This window comes from Ovis aries, chromosome 2, assembly GCF_016772045.2.
Source record: "Ovis aries strain OAR_USU_Benz2616 breed Rambouillet chromosome 2, ARS-UI_Ramb_v3.0, whole genome shotgun sequence".
Taxonomy (NCBI): domain Eukaryota; kingdom Metazoa; phylum Chordata; class Mammalia; order Artiodactyla; family Bovidae; genus Ovis; species Ovis aries.
The window spans coordinates 149,601,925-149,616,330 of NC_056055.1; the positions used below are offsets into that span (position 1 = coordinate 149,601,925).

At 40.4% G+C, this 14,406-nt stretch overlaps 1 protein-coding gene across 6 annotated transcripts in view; it reads left to right on the top strand.

Annotated features, from left to right (window-relative positions):
• ITGB6 (integrin subunit beta 6) overlaps nt 1-14,406 on the top strand; it is a 143,450-nt gene that overhangs the window by 102,778 nt on the left and 26,266 nt on the right. For all 6 annotated transcript variants that reach the window (XM_012110932.4, XM_042242592.1, XM_012110945.4 and 3 more), the window contains 3 exon segments: nt 366-455; nt 6,725-6,859; nt 7,448-7,865. In XM_012110932.4, coding sequence (XP_011966322.3) covers nt 366-455; nt 6,725-6,859; nt 7,448-7,865 — 643 coding nt within the window.

Sequence of the window (14,406 nt, forward strand, 5' to 3'; positions counted from 1 at the left end):
ACAGTTCCTGGTAGTGAGCTCAGAGCTTTCTAGAAAAAGGATGTTCCCCAAATCAAAAACATTATATACATGTTATTTCTATTTGAGACTTAACTCCTGTTGTGATGTCAATTACAGCCCTAGACTAAGGCCGCCACAGACATTAGATTTCCCCGGCAGCAGCTCTGGCCATTCATTTCCTGCTTGAGCTCAGGAAGCAGCACGAGGCACAACTAGAGTTTCAGGACAAACACTGTTCATTATCAGGAACCTGTTTCTCCCGGCCAGTTAAATAGAGGTGATCTCAACCATGGGTTGAACCCCACGCTTAATGCTTCTCAGTTACAGTGAGCAAAGATTGACTTATTTTGTTTGTTTGTTTACAGAATTATGCAAAACTCATTCCTGGAGCTACAGTAGGGGTACTTCAGAAGGACTCTGGAAACATTCTCCAGCTGATCATCTCAGCTTATGAAGTATGATATTTTACTGTTGGGGTCTTTTTGCATTTATTTGATGTTTAAAAACTACGTTTTAGGCGGTTAAATGCACTCTCCTTTGTTGGTAGAGATAGTTGGTAGAAAATCTCTCTGCATTAATGCAGCCAAAATGTAAATTTTGTTCACTTTATTTGCAGATATTTTTCCCAGAAGGTGGGGCAGAAGGTAGAAAACTCATAAACCTGATCATAAAGTTAAGGTTGTTTTTATAGTAATAACCAACAGCGGCATTGTCACCTGCAGAATTTTAATTCTACTGAAAAGGCTTCATGAGTCATACAATTAAGCTTTCCTCTTCTCTGCCTAAAAAAAAAAATTGTTTAAACTGCCAATGAATAACAGCTATGAGAACTAACTCCACAGGCTTAATGAGACTCCATCATAACTCAGGGGAAAACACAGCAAAGCACATCAGGAACACCGCTTTGTAGATTCCCTGCTTTGAGGAATCAGGGAAATTTTCCATTAGTGTTATATCATATACATACATTTTTAACTTTCTTTCTTTTTTTGCCTTGTCTTTGTAAATTAGTGCCTGAGGACAGAATTCTTCCCTTAAAATAAGACACATACCTACAGTGTTGCTCTGTTTTCTCTCTTTGTCTCCATTTCATAACCCAATCAACAGTGGGTGGCCTGTTGCCAACTCTTTTTATTTTGGTTCCTAAATATCACTATCAGCCCCTCTTTTGCTTTTCCTTACAAAGAAACACACATACAGACAAAAAGATGAAATTCTACATTAGGACAGGAATGAAAAAAATGACATTTTATAAAGCAGTAAATCTCTCATTTTTGCTCCAAATGTCAGTTGCATAATAACAAATGAATAAAATGCTAATTTTTGATGTTTTAAAACTACAAATAAGTGATACACATGCACTGTATAACAATACTTAGCATATACAGAACCCGTGTTCCCTGACATTTCAGAATCACCTGGAATGTTTTTTTTAAAATAGGTGTGTCTAGATTCCTTTCACAAATGTCTTAGGAGAACTTTAAGGGGAGGAAGAGTGACATATTTTAAGAAACTCCCCACCCCAGTTTTTTTTTTTACATCACCCCACCAATTTTGAGACTCTAACAAGGGAAAGCAAGGTATTTTTTCTCAAAGACATTTTCTCAAAGAATAAAACACAGATGGTTCATTAAAGTTATGAGATGAGGGTGTTTTTAATTCATATCCTCAGAAACTTCAGTTTTCTTAGCTCACATCAAAAATTAATCACCATGTTAGTTCATGCTTGAAATTCTTCCAGACAGGAAAGCTTGTCAACAAAATACTATAAAAACCTTCCTCCCTCTCAAGCAATAAAGTTTTAATGTGTAGAATCAAATAAAATCACGTGGCAAACCTTCACTGTGTTAGAACACGCTCAATTTTCTTTAATTCAGGACTCTCAAAAATGCTGGCTACTAGCATCTTCACAGGGGGTAAGCAAATTATAAAACAGTGAATTGTCAAAAATATTTCCCCTCCCATCTGACCAGCCCCGTCCGGGCCCCCTGCTTGCTCTGTCAGAGTTTATGTCTCACTCTATGTCCCCAGTCACATAACTTACAGAGTAGTTGAAATCAAGACATCAAACATTTGAAGTGAATCTTGTGTTTTATTTTACTGTCTCAAAATTATGAAGGGTCTATTATTCTTAAATCAAACAATTCTGCTCTGGAGTTATGGCTGAAACTCGATGAGTCACTATGAGGCATGCAGCAAATCTTGGCACTAGTTCACCTTGTTTTCTATTGTGTAATTTTTAAATGTATCCAAAAAGGACACGACTGAGCGACTGAACCGAACTGAACTGGAAAGGATTTTAAAACATGGGGACCCATGGACTGGATTTCTTCCCAACCTAGAAAAAGAGAGAGAAGGAAAGAGACCATACTGAGAGAAAACATAAAACGCTTCTGACTTGTAGTGGGGCGGGGGCAAACAATTTGTGTTTATACTCAGTGACTACAAACTTCAGCTCAGTATTTTACACAGACATTAAAAAAAAAAACCTTAAATACCAGATGTGTATTCATCTGGCCATCATTTATTACTCTCTTTTCTTCTCCAATCACATAATAAAACTGTTGAAATATTAATGCTCCCAAGGGTAAGCTGCCCGGTTGGCATTTAAGTTCTAGAAGAGAAGTGACTTGTTTTGTTTTGTCTAACTCATAGTAGACGCTCAAAAAATGAGTGAATGAAAAGATGAAACCTACAGACATATATTAATGTCCTTGCTTTGGCAAATTCATATTCAAATATTCCTGGTGAAATCTGCAATAGGATGTATTATATCAATGCTGAGATTTCCTTCATTTTGGCTAGATTATGTTACTCACTACCCCTAACTGCTGTAATCTACAGACTTTCAGGTTATATCCCTCATTTCTCATTTAGTTCACTGTGCCTCTATCTCCAGTGCTACTCCTATCGTATTTTTTTGATGATTTCAGCCCATATATATGGTCCTTCCCATATCATGGGCTCTCAGTTTCTTGAACTCTGATTCTGAAATGACCTTGTTCCCTTCCCACTTAATTACTTCGTCATATCTTCACTCTCCTATCATACCTTAAACCTTATCCTTGCCAATAAACACCTCCATAATATCAATTGTGTGCAATCAGTTGTCCACTCACCATTTCTAATCTTTTCACCTTATTCTTGCTAATTCCCCTAATGTTTTTTCCAGCCCCACTAGGATCTCTAATTAATTGACCATATCTTCTCTGTACAGTTCTCTCACCTGGTTCTCCAGTTTAAATTCAATTATTCTGGCCACTCCTTAGATATACTCTCAACTTCCCTGAACCTTATTGCTCCTTTGAGGTTTCTGGCCAGCTGTAGTCCTGGTCAAATCGAGTCACTCTGCACAGCTGAATGGAAGTGGGAAAAACATACAGTCATGCTACCTGGTCTCACTTTAAATTCATGATCATGGACCTCAAGCAGGCCCTCCATGCTGCCTGGCAATCAGGATATATGTTTCTATTAAACATCCAAATGGAGATATCTAGGAGTCAGTTGATATGTTAGTCTAGGTTATTCAGCAGAATAAGCTGGACTTTCCCAAACACACTTCACCAATAGTTTTCTCCTCCTCAACTAATGGTAATTCCATTCTTCACCTTGCTAGAGACAAAATGCTTGAAATGATCCTGACTCCTCTCTTTCTCTTACACTTTATATTTAATCCATCAGGAAATCTTGCAGACTCTACCCTCAGATTTATTTAGAATTTGGTCCGATCACTGTCATCCTGGTTGGAGCCACCCTCCTCATTCACCTGAATTATTGCAAAATTTCCTAAATGCTATGTCCTGTTTCTACTTCTGTTTTCTTGCATCTTGCTTTCAACAAAACAGCTAGAATTTTCATTAAAAATATTAACTCCTATCACGTTTCTCTGTGCATGCCTGCATGCCTGCCAAGTTGCTTCAGTTGTGTCTGACTCCTTGTGACCCCATGGACCATAGCCCACCAGGCTCCTCTGTCTATGGAATTCTCCAGGCAAGAACACTGGAGTGGGTTGCCGCGCCCTTCTCCAGGGGATCTTCCTGACTCAGAGATCAAACTTGCCTCTCTTACATCTCCTGCACTGGCAGGCAGGTTACCATCACCCTTCTATAGGTAACCCCAATTGTTTTCTCATTTACGTAGAGTAAAAGTTGAAGTCTTTATAACATTCCATGAGTACCCTACCAGGTCTGGTCCCCTCCACCCATTACCTCTGAACTCACCTTCTGTTAACTCTAGCTCTCTGCTCTAGGACAGTAACTCTGCCCTCCTTGCTGTTCTGCTTCCAGACATCATCCTGTCTTTGGGCCTTCACACTAGCTGCACCCTCTTCCTGAAACACATTTTCTCACATAAATACGCATGGCTAATTTTCTCTCACTTTCTTGAAACATCACCTTCTTAACAAATCCCACCCTGACCGCTTTTAAAAGATCACAGCCTATACCCCCTGCCCACACTATCTTAATCTTCATTATCCCACCCTAACTTTTTCCTGTAGCATTTATTGCCTTCCGGCGCTACATAATTTTCTTATGTATTGTGTGGTTTCCTTTCTGTCCTCCCACACTGGAGTATAAACTCAGTCAAGGGATCAGCTATTTTAGAGGTTTTATAGAACAGTGCCCAGTACATAGTGGCCACTCAATAAATATTTTCTGAGTGAATAAATTGGAAATGTAACTAGCTAAGATAAAACAGATTTGCAGGGTTCATTTTAATGCTAAATTGGCAGAATTTGAAATCTTAAGACATGACTTGAATAATCTTTAGGACTGAGAAATGACACTTTAATCTCTGACAAAGACTACATTCTAAATAGTCGGCCTGTGTCTGTCAGTGGAAGGAGCGATCATGTGGAACAAATAACAAAGCAGGGAAGAGGAGGGACTTAGAATTTACAGTAAGCAATTTAGAATTACAAGGAAGGCGGGGTCCTCTTAACATGCAGTCAACAAAGTATACTTCAGGAAAGTTTGAATCTGAATATGCCTTTAAAATTCTATCAATGGAATGTGCATAGGAACTCCAGTCCTTTTAGAGGAGGTATGACTTAATTCATAGTATTTTACAATTTGTTTTTATTCTGTTTTTAAAAAATAATTTATTTTTGTCCCCCAAATACAGACTTCTCTTTTACGAAAGAAAGAGGAATCTTTTAACTTTTATCTAGTCCTCTCCTTTGCCTTTGTAGTCAACAATCCCATTCCTCATCATGCCTCAGGCAGGGGTGAATGCAGCCACATGCCAGCTTCCTTGACTCAAATTTTCCTATCCGCTCCTCTAGCCTGTCCTGCACACACCTTCCAGACAGCCTCCCTGCAGTGGTATTTTCAGTAAATCAGGCCCCTGTTCTAAAGCTTCAGGAAATGTTTCCCACAGGTCTTAACTCATCTCTCCAAACTACAGGGCTTTCTGTGGTTGGGTATCTCCCCAGACAGCTGGGGTGTAGGCTTGGGCTGAGCCCCTCTTGTCTCCATTCTGAACCACTCCTGGCACAGAGTTTTCTCTTTTCTGGCCCCCTCACCTGAAATACCATTGTCATCCCCTCCAGCAATCTAAATCCAACATAGCCATTAAGGTCCAGTCTTCTAACACTTCGGCCTTCACTGACTACCCTCTTTTCTGAAGTCTCCCAAACCCTTATGTATTACACATTTTTTTTTTTCCTAATTTAATGGTACATTGACTGACACTGTATGCTAACTGCTTCACTTGATTGCATCTTATTTTTTTTCAGCAAGATGATCATCTTGATGGCAGAAATCCTATCTTATATGCATTCCCCCAGACCTGGCTCTATACTAAATGTACAAAAGGGACTCTATAAATTCGTATTGATTTCAAGGCACATTTTCTCTCACATTTTAGCATCTCTAACATTAGGATGCATTTTGATTGGTCATATCTTACCGATGCTTTCAGTAGAATGAAAGTCACGATGTCGTGTTCATTGCCTGCACGTGTATAACTTGGCAGTAATTGAATGTGTTGTCACTTCAACTCATTATGTGCACTGTTGGTACTGTAAGTGTTGAGGACAATCACAATTTTTAAATATCTTCCAAGTTTTCACTATGATTTGATATTGAAAATTTATTGTCTATGTGGAAATGTACCAAAATTGAATAACAGGGGAGCAAATACTGATATCCAAAGCAAGTATTCATTGTTGGAGGAATGATCTGTATGCCTTTCAGAGTAACAACCAGCTGCTTTATGGACCTAAAAAATGATGATACTTAGGAGACAGGTAAAGGAAGCTATTGTTATATTTTGCTACTGAGATATAAGCAAAAGATTTGCCTTTTGTATGCCATGCTTGGACTATGATTCATAAGACTGGACTGTAATCCAGTCCTTGCAATTCAGGACTAGAGAAATTTGCCAAACCCTCAAGATGAATAAAATAATTTTTAAATCAATGATGAACTGACAGGTTTAATTCATATGTAGTGCTGAACAATCTCGAAGTATTTTATCATAGTTTAATTGTCATAAAATAATGGTGAATCTTGTAATGGACGGCACCTTAGATTTGAGAAAATATGCTTGTGTGTGTGTATGTATTACTCGCTTTCTTGCTTGACTGGTCATCTGGTAAATTTCTTTAAGACCAAACTGAATTTTATTCATTTGCTGTGTAATGAACATGATCACAGATGCTTCTCTTCTGGCTCTGTTTTTTGGCTGTGATCTTGTTCAACTCTTTATGTCTCGTCTAAAGGAACTGCGGTCTGAGGTGGAGCTGGAAGTGTTGGGAGACACGGAAGGACTAAACCTGTCATTCACAGCCATCTGTAACAGCGGGGTCCCCTTTCCACACCAAAAGAAATGCTCTCACATGAAGGTGGGAGACACGGTAAGCAGAAATCAACAGGGCATCTGAAAAGTCATTCAGACGATCTCTCAGAAGCTATCTTAGTGCAGTAAAGCTGGGCTTTTCCTTTCAAGAATTTCAAAAGCAGTTTTCAAAGAGTTCCTAATAAACGCTTCCAGGAAAGCTGATCCCCATGGGGTCTGTATACTCCAGTGCATTTTGATGGCTTGTTGCTCTTGTCGTTTAGTCACTGAGTCATATCTGACTCTTTGGTGACCCGTGGACTATAGCCCACCAGGTTTCTCTGTCCATGGGGTTGCCTGGCAAGAATACTGGAGTGAATTGCCATTTCTTTCTCCAGAGGATCTTCCTGACCCAGGGATTGAGCCCACATCTCCTGCATTAGCAGGCAGATTCTTTGCCATTGAGCCACGAGGGAAGATCATTTTGCTGACTGCTGCTGCTGCTGCTGCTGCTGCTAAGTCACTTCAGTTGTGTCTGACTCTGTGCGACCCCATAGATGGCAGCCCACCAGGCTCCCCCGTCCTGGGATTCTCCAGGCAAGAACACTGGAGTGGGTTGCCATTATTTTGGTGATTAGAAGAAGATAATTAGTATTTTCTTTTCCAGGCTTCATTCAACGTGACTGTGAGTTTACCAAACTGTGAGAGAAGGAGCAGGCACGTTATCCTAAAGCCTGTGGGGCTGGGGGATGCTTTGGAAATCCTCGTCAGCCCAGAATGCAGCTGTGACTGCCAGAAAGAAGTGGAGGTGAACAGCTCCAAGTGCAGCAACGGCAACGGCTCCTTCCAGTGCGGGGTGTGTGCCTGCAACCCTGGCCACGTGGGTCACCACTGTGAGTGCGGGGAGGACACGCTGAGCACCGAGTCCTGCAAAGAGGCCCCAGAGCTCCCCTCGTGCAGCGGGAGAGGCGACTGCTACTGCGGGCAGTGTGTCTGCCACCTGTCCCCCTACGGAAACATTTACGGGCCTTACTGCCAGTGTGACAACTTCTCCTGCGTGAGACACAAGGGGCTGCTCTGCGGAGGTAGGCTATGTCCAAATCCACCTTCCTGGGAGACTGTGCAGGTGTCAAGGAGGAGCTTTGCATCCTTGGCCCCTGCCACAGCCGCCTGGACGTAATAGGTGCTCAATAAATGTTTGCTGATCAACTGAACGTGTTCACCTTTAGACTAAGGTAACCGATCTTCACTTATATTTCTTCTGGCTCTGATATTTCCTAGGGGTGAGATCTCTGCCAACTGAACTTACATCTCTATTATTATTTCCCTGGGGATAAAAGATTGCTTCTTTTTGGTTATTACTCAGATGCCACAAAACTGCATGTAATCCAATTCCATTATCTTCCAGACTATTCTAGTTCAGTGACCCAGCTCTTAAATGCCTATTACTTTGGGAAGATAAGAAGCCAGGCTGCTTAAGGGACACACAGCAAAGGACAAGGGAAACAAAAATACTAAATGGTCTTTCAGGACCTTTGTTCACACCACACACATGTTATGTGATATACTAGGTTAGGCACTGGGTATAATAAGCTCATTCGGACTTCCCAGGTGGTGCTAGTGGTAAAGAGCCTGCCTGCCAACGCAGGAGACATAAGAGACACAGGTTCAACCCCTGGGTTGGGAAGAGCCCCTGGAGGAAAGCATGGCAATCCACTCCTGTGTTCTTGCCTGGAGAACTCCATGGACGGAGAAGCCTGGTGGGCTACAGTCCACAGGGTTGCAAAGAGTTGGACATAACTGAAGCAGCTTGGCATGCAGGCATGCATAACAAGATGAATAAGGACATATATGAAAAAGGCTATGGAAAGGGTAAAAATGAAAAATTGCTTGAATTTTTTGAGATTGAGAAAAACTATAAATAGCAGAAAAATCTACATTCTAGTATCCCTTCTAGATGTGAAATCACTGTAGTTTAAGAATATATTACCTATTAAATTACTATGATAAAACCATTGAGAGATACACATATATAGTTAAGTACAGTCTAGTTAGACAAGAAATACAAATGTGTTCATACACTTTTAAATGATACAGATTTGTGTTACAATTTAACAGTAACTGACTGCTAAATTTAAGCCCTCACATCTTTTTTTTTTCCCCACAGTGTGTGAACAGATAGCTTTTCAAAACAGAAAGCCATTACCTTTAGAGAAAACCAAGCAAGTTATGTTTTTCAACCACAGTGTCAGGAACATATAAAAGAGACTGATTTTCAGAAGAAAAGGCCTGAGAAAAGAAGCCTCAGAGAATCCCAAGCTCTTTGAAAACCATCTGATACCCTTAGAAGGGCACCCCCGTTTCATTTCTTGGCTTCTGCTGCTGCAACAGATTCCTCTGAGGCTGCCTTCTTTCTTTCCCCTTGGAGAGTGAAAAGTTTAGTGTCTGTCCAGACTGAGACACATTTCTCGCCCCTTTCATTCAAAGGTGTTTTTCCTTATCTAATGGGTGTGTTTCCAAACCCACATCGGCCCTCTTTTCACAAGATGTAGCCAGAACACAGCCTGAAGCCAGAGACCATCACCGCATCTCAGGAAGAATCTATTCAGCAGGACCTTAGATTGCAGTTCTAATAGAAATCTTTAATAAAATATGTGCTCAAGACGTTTGAAATTGCCTTTAAAAAAAAATCTGAAATGTAATCAAATACAGCATAACAGCAATACTGACCCCACCTCTATCTTACCCTTTAAATCTGAAGTCATAGAGATCTAAGGCTGTAGAAATCCTGGATTGTGTTCAACAACACAGTTCGTCCCAAGGTTTGATGGTCTTTCATTTTCTTTTATGTCATGCGTGCAGACAGATATAAATTCAAAGAGTCAATTTGATCTGTCCATTTGTAGTTCAGACAGTCTGACAATACTGCCTCTTTTTGTATCAGATACAGTGATCACTAAAGAAATTCTATATAGAAAATACAATCATTTCTGCAATTGGACTCAGAAAACTTTACCAATGCCTTTTTCCTTCATCTATTGGAGTATTTCCCCATCCTCAACCATGACTGTTTCTCAAAAGCAATCTTGTGTTTAGTAACATCTCAAATGATGTCACTCTGTAACTTTCTCTTGTAAAAGCACAATCAAGTACAAAAGTAAATGAATAGTTTTGGCCTTAATCACCTAACTATTCTTAGCTTTCAATTCAAGAAAGAGTCATGGAATATGTACTATGTGCCTGGCATTGTGCTTAGTGTGGGGGTAAAATTGATCCTGGCCTGCGAACACACGTGCTCTTGATACTGTTGTTTCCAACGGCAGCCTGACTATACTACAGCCTCACTTCTCATGTGCGTGTGTGCGTGCTAAGTTGCTTCAGTCATGTCTGACTCTTTGTAATCCCATGGACTGTAGCCCAGCAGGCTCCTCTGTCCATGGGATTCTCCAGATAAGAATGCTGGAGTGAATTGCCATTTCCTCCTTTAGGGGATCTTCCCAACCCAGGAAATGAATCTATATCTCTTAGTCTTCTGCATTAGCAGCTGGGTTCTTTACCACTAGACCCAGCTGGGAAGCCCCCACTTCTCAAGTAAATCTACTTATTTTATAACAAATAGACTCTGCAGTGTGTTGCTTTTCCAAAAGGCTATTATCATGATGTTCTTCCCATACACTTTCTTCCATCTGTCTGCAAGCTATAGGGCTCCACTGATTTTTTTTTCCCTTGTCCAAATTCCATTAGTCTTTAAAATATTGATTCTAAGACACTGGAAACTCCTACAGACAAATAGCATTATAGAAAAAACTTCCTACCATTGTGCTCTTAATTATCAGTCACATTCCAGAAAGATCTATCTCTATCAAAAAAGCCTAATAATTTTTCCTTGATCTTTGATTATCATCTTGTTTCTACATGAAGACATTATAAAGCTATTATTACAGGTGCTTTAGATAAGAAGTTGTTTGTGGATATCAATTAACAACTTTTGTGACTCAGTTAATGGTTCTGAAGTCCCAAAGAAAGGAGAGTTTCCAAATTCTGCAAGGAGCTCTTAGAAGGGTTTCTAAAATTTCTGCCAAGTAATTTTTATATGGAGTGATACACTTGGGCTTTCTCAAAGCCTTTCAAAATGCTCATTTCATTTGACAATATTTATACACTATATGTATTTTTCAGAATAAACTTTAGTATAGAAATCTCTCCCTATCATGAAAGTAAGTTTCCCCCTTTGATAAGGAATAAACAAAAAGCCATTGAAGTTTAGATGACAGTTTACATATAAAAAGGAACTGAATGGTTTTGGCCTAAATCAGCTAACTATTCTTAGCTTTAAATTAACTAGTTCAATTATAAATTAAATGGGTTATGAAATGCAGCATTGATGTCATGGATCCAGATAAATTTCAACTCATCTTTCATTAGAAAAGTGTATGTTATATTTTCTTTGTCTTTCTCCGTACATATGTGTACATACACACACACACACACACACACACACCAGGAGCAGTCAGAATCTAGCTTCAAAATCTTTGTGGTTAATCATTTGTTCTGGGATTACTTATTCCATGCCTCTTAAGGCCGAGTCATGAAGACAGAAAAGTAACCACCTACTGGACCAAAGTTTACAAGAGAAAAATCAGAATCCTTCTTTCTGTAATGAATATGGCAGCATCTCCAAAAAATGGAAACCTGCCTCATTTGGGATTTCTTTCACATCTGTTTGGCTTTCAGTATAATTACCAGAGTTTTAATACTGCTGGATAACTTTGCTATCAAATTCTTCCTGCTGGATAGTATTTAGGAATCATGATAATAACTTACGTTTACACACTACTCGTGTTTCCCAGGGGGCACTAGTGGTAAAGAGCCCAACTGCCAGCGCAGCAAACATAAGAGATGTGGGTCTGACCCCCGGATTGGGAGGATCCCCTGGAGGAGGGCATGGCAACCCACTCAAGTATGCTTGCCTGGAGAATCCCATGCACAGAGGAGCCTGCCAGGCTGCAGTCCAGTGGGTCACAAAGAGTCGGACACCACTGAAGCGACTTAGCACAGCACAGCACAGCCCACCCTGCTTACTTATGGGCCAGGCACTGTTCTAAACACTGTTATGTCTTATCTTAGGTAATCTTCATAACAGTCCTATGAAGTAGTGCTATTAATAATTCCTCCTTACCAATGAGGAAACTGAGGCACAGAGGGGTTGAGTAATTTCCCCAACTTTGCCCAGCCAGAAGTACCAGAGCCAGGATCCAAACCTGTGCCATCAGCGTCTATGTCCATGCACTCGCACACTATGTACCCGTGAGCCACCACCATGCCCATGTGTCTTTGGAATGTTGCCAAGGAGCAAAACTTGAGAGGCAATACCTGGGGCACACTTCTTTTTCTTAAGAAAAGTATGCTACAAAATTTGCAAGTAAGAGTTGCTTGTTTGGATCATCAAATGCCAGCTTAGAATCTTGGGCAAGGTAGGCAACCAAAACATACTATGCAAGAACACACAGGCCCATTCTCTGAAACACTGTATTTACCATTTTGTAGTAGTTCGTGCACTCCTCTGGCCAGCTATTCAGGAACCTCTCTTACTCCTCTGGCTCTTCTATGACGATCTCTGGTTACATTATAAATGTTGATACTCTCCAGGGACTTACTCACTCTATCTGCTTGCCCCAGATAATCTCATCCCCATCAGCTTCAACTGCCACTTATCCCCAGTGGATTATAAAACCCAAACTTCAGGGCTATATATACGTATCCAACCACCCACAGGTCTTTCAAACTCCACAGAACCAAAAATGAACTCATTGTCTTCCCTGTCCTAAGCTGCTCTTCCCCCTCTCCTTCAGAGCAATCTATTCACTTAAAAATTAGAAACTTTCTATGCCAGGCATTGGGGAAAAGGCACCACATGAGTTACTTCCATTCGAGGGCAGTAAAAAGATGCCCCATCCAGCTAGCAGCCCAGTCTGGTCATCTGAAGAATTCTATCCTCTCTCTCCCTCCCCTTCTTCCCTGGGCATCTCATGCCTTGAATTTCATCCCTTTTCCTCTCCAAGCCCACAGATACTTCTCAGGACTCACAGCTTCTTATCTCTATTTCTGGGAGAAAAATAATATATAAACACATGCACACAGTTGATCCTTAAACAACACAGGTTTGAAGTGCATGGATCCACTTATATGCAGATTTTTTCAATAAATATATTGGAAATACTTTTGGAGACTTGCAACAATTTGAAAATATTCACAGATGAAGTATGTAGCCAGACAGAGATACCAAAAAAGAAAATTTATGTATGTTGTAAATGCATAAAGTATATATAGATGTTGCTCTATTCTTACATAAGCATAAAGTGATATTTAATATAAAATTAATAATGTGTTAGTTTTCTTACTGTTTGATGACTTTGCTTTCAAAGCATTATATTACTGTCTAGTATGCCTCTCTCATAATTGGAGAAACTGTATATCAGCCTACTATTAAAGGTAAGTGGTTTTTAAGAAAAGGGAATCATGTTTGTAATATGAATATGTCCATAATACTATAGCCATAAATATTTTAACAATACATTCATTGGTGTATAGGCTAGGCTACTCTGAAGCAGTGATACTAATTACACTGGGCTGCCATAAAGTAATCACATCATTGTCTCTTCATTCAGTTCAGTTCAGTTCAGTTCAGTCGCTCAGTCATGTCTGACTCTTTGCGACCCCATGAATCGCAGCACGCCACGCCTCCCTGTCCATCACCAACTCCTGGAGTTCACTCAGACTCATGTCCATCGAGTCCGTGATGCCATCCAGCCATCTCATCCTCTGTTGTCCCCTTCTCCTCCTGCCCCCAATCCCTCCCAGCATCAGAGTCTTTTCCAATGAGTCAACTCTTCACATGAGGTGGCCAAAGTACTGGAGTTTCAGCTTTAGCATCATTCCTTCCAAAGAAATCCCAGGGCTGGTCTCCTTCAGAATGGACTGGTTGGATCTCCTTGCAGTCCAAGGGACTGTCAAGAGTCTTCTCCAACACCACAGTTCGAAAGCATCAATTCTTTGGCGCTCAGCCTTCTTCACAGTCCAACTCTCACATCCATACATGACCACTGGAAAAACCATAGCCTTGACTAGATGGACCTTAGTCGGCAAAGTAATGTCTCTGCTTTTATCAATGCATCGATAGCTATATAAAAACATAGCTATAGCTATAAATAAACATGAATTTCTTTTTCACATTATCTTTTCAATTTTGATATCTAGTGTTAGTAATTTGCCTAATATCTACAGTATTATAAGATGATTTTGATGTAGGTACTGCCAGATGATTCATCTAGTAAACTTACATTATCGATAAATACAGTTAGTCACTCAGGGGTGTCCAACTCTTTGCAACCCCATGGAACCTGCCAGGGTCCTCTGTCCATGGGGATTCTCCAGGCAAGAATACTAGAGTGGGTTGCCATTTTCTTCTCCAGGGGATCTTCCCAACTCAGGGATTGAATCCTCATCTCTTGAGTCTCTTGCACTGGCAGGCAGATTCTTTACCACTGTGCCACCTGGGAAGCCAGTCCATAAATTCTATTTGATATAACATCAGGCAACCTAGTTGATCTTCAGTTAAGAGACCAA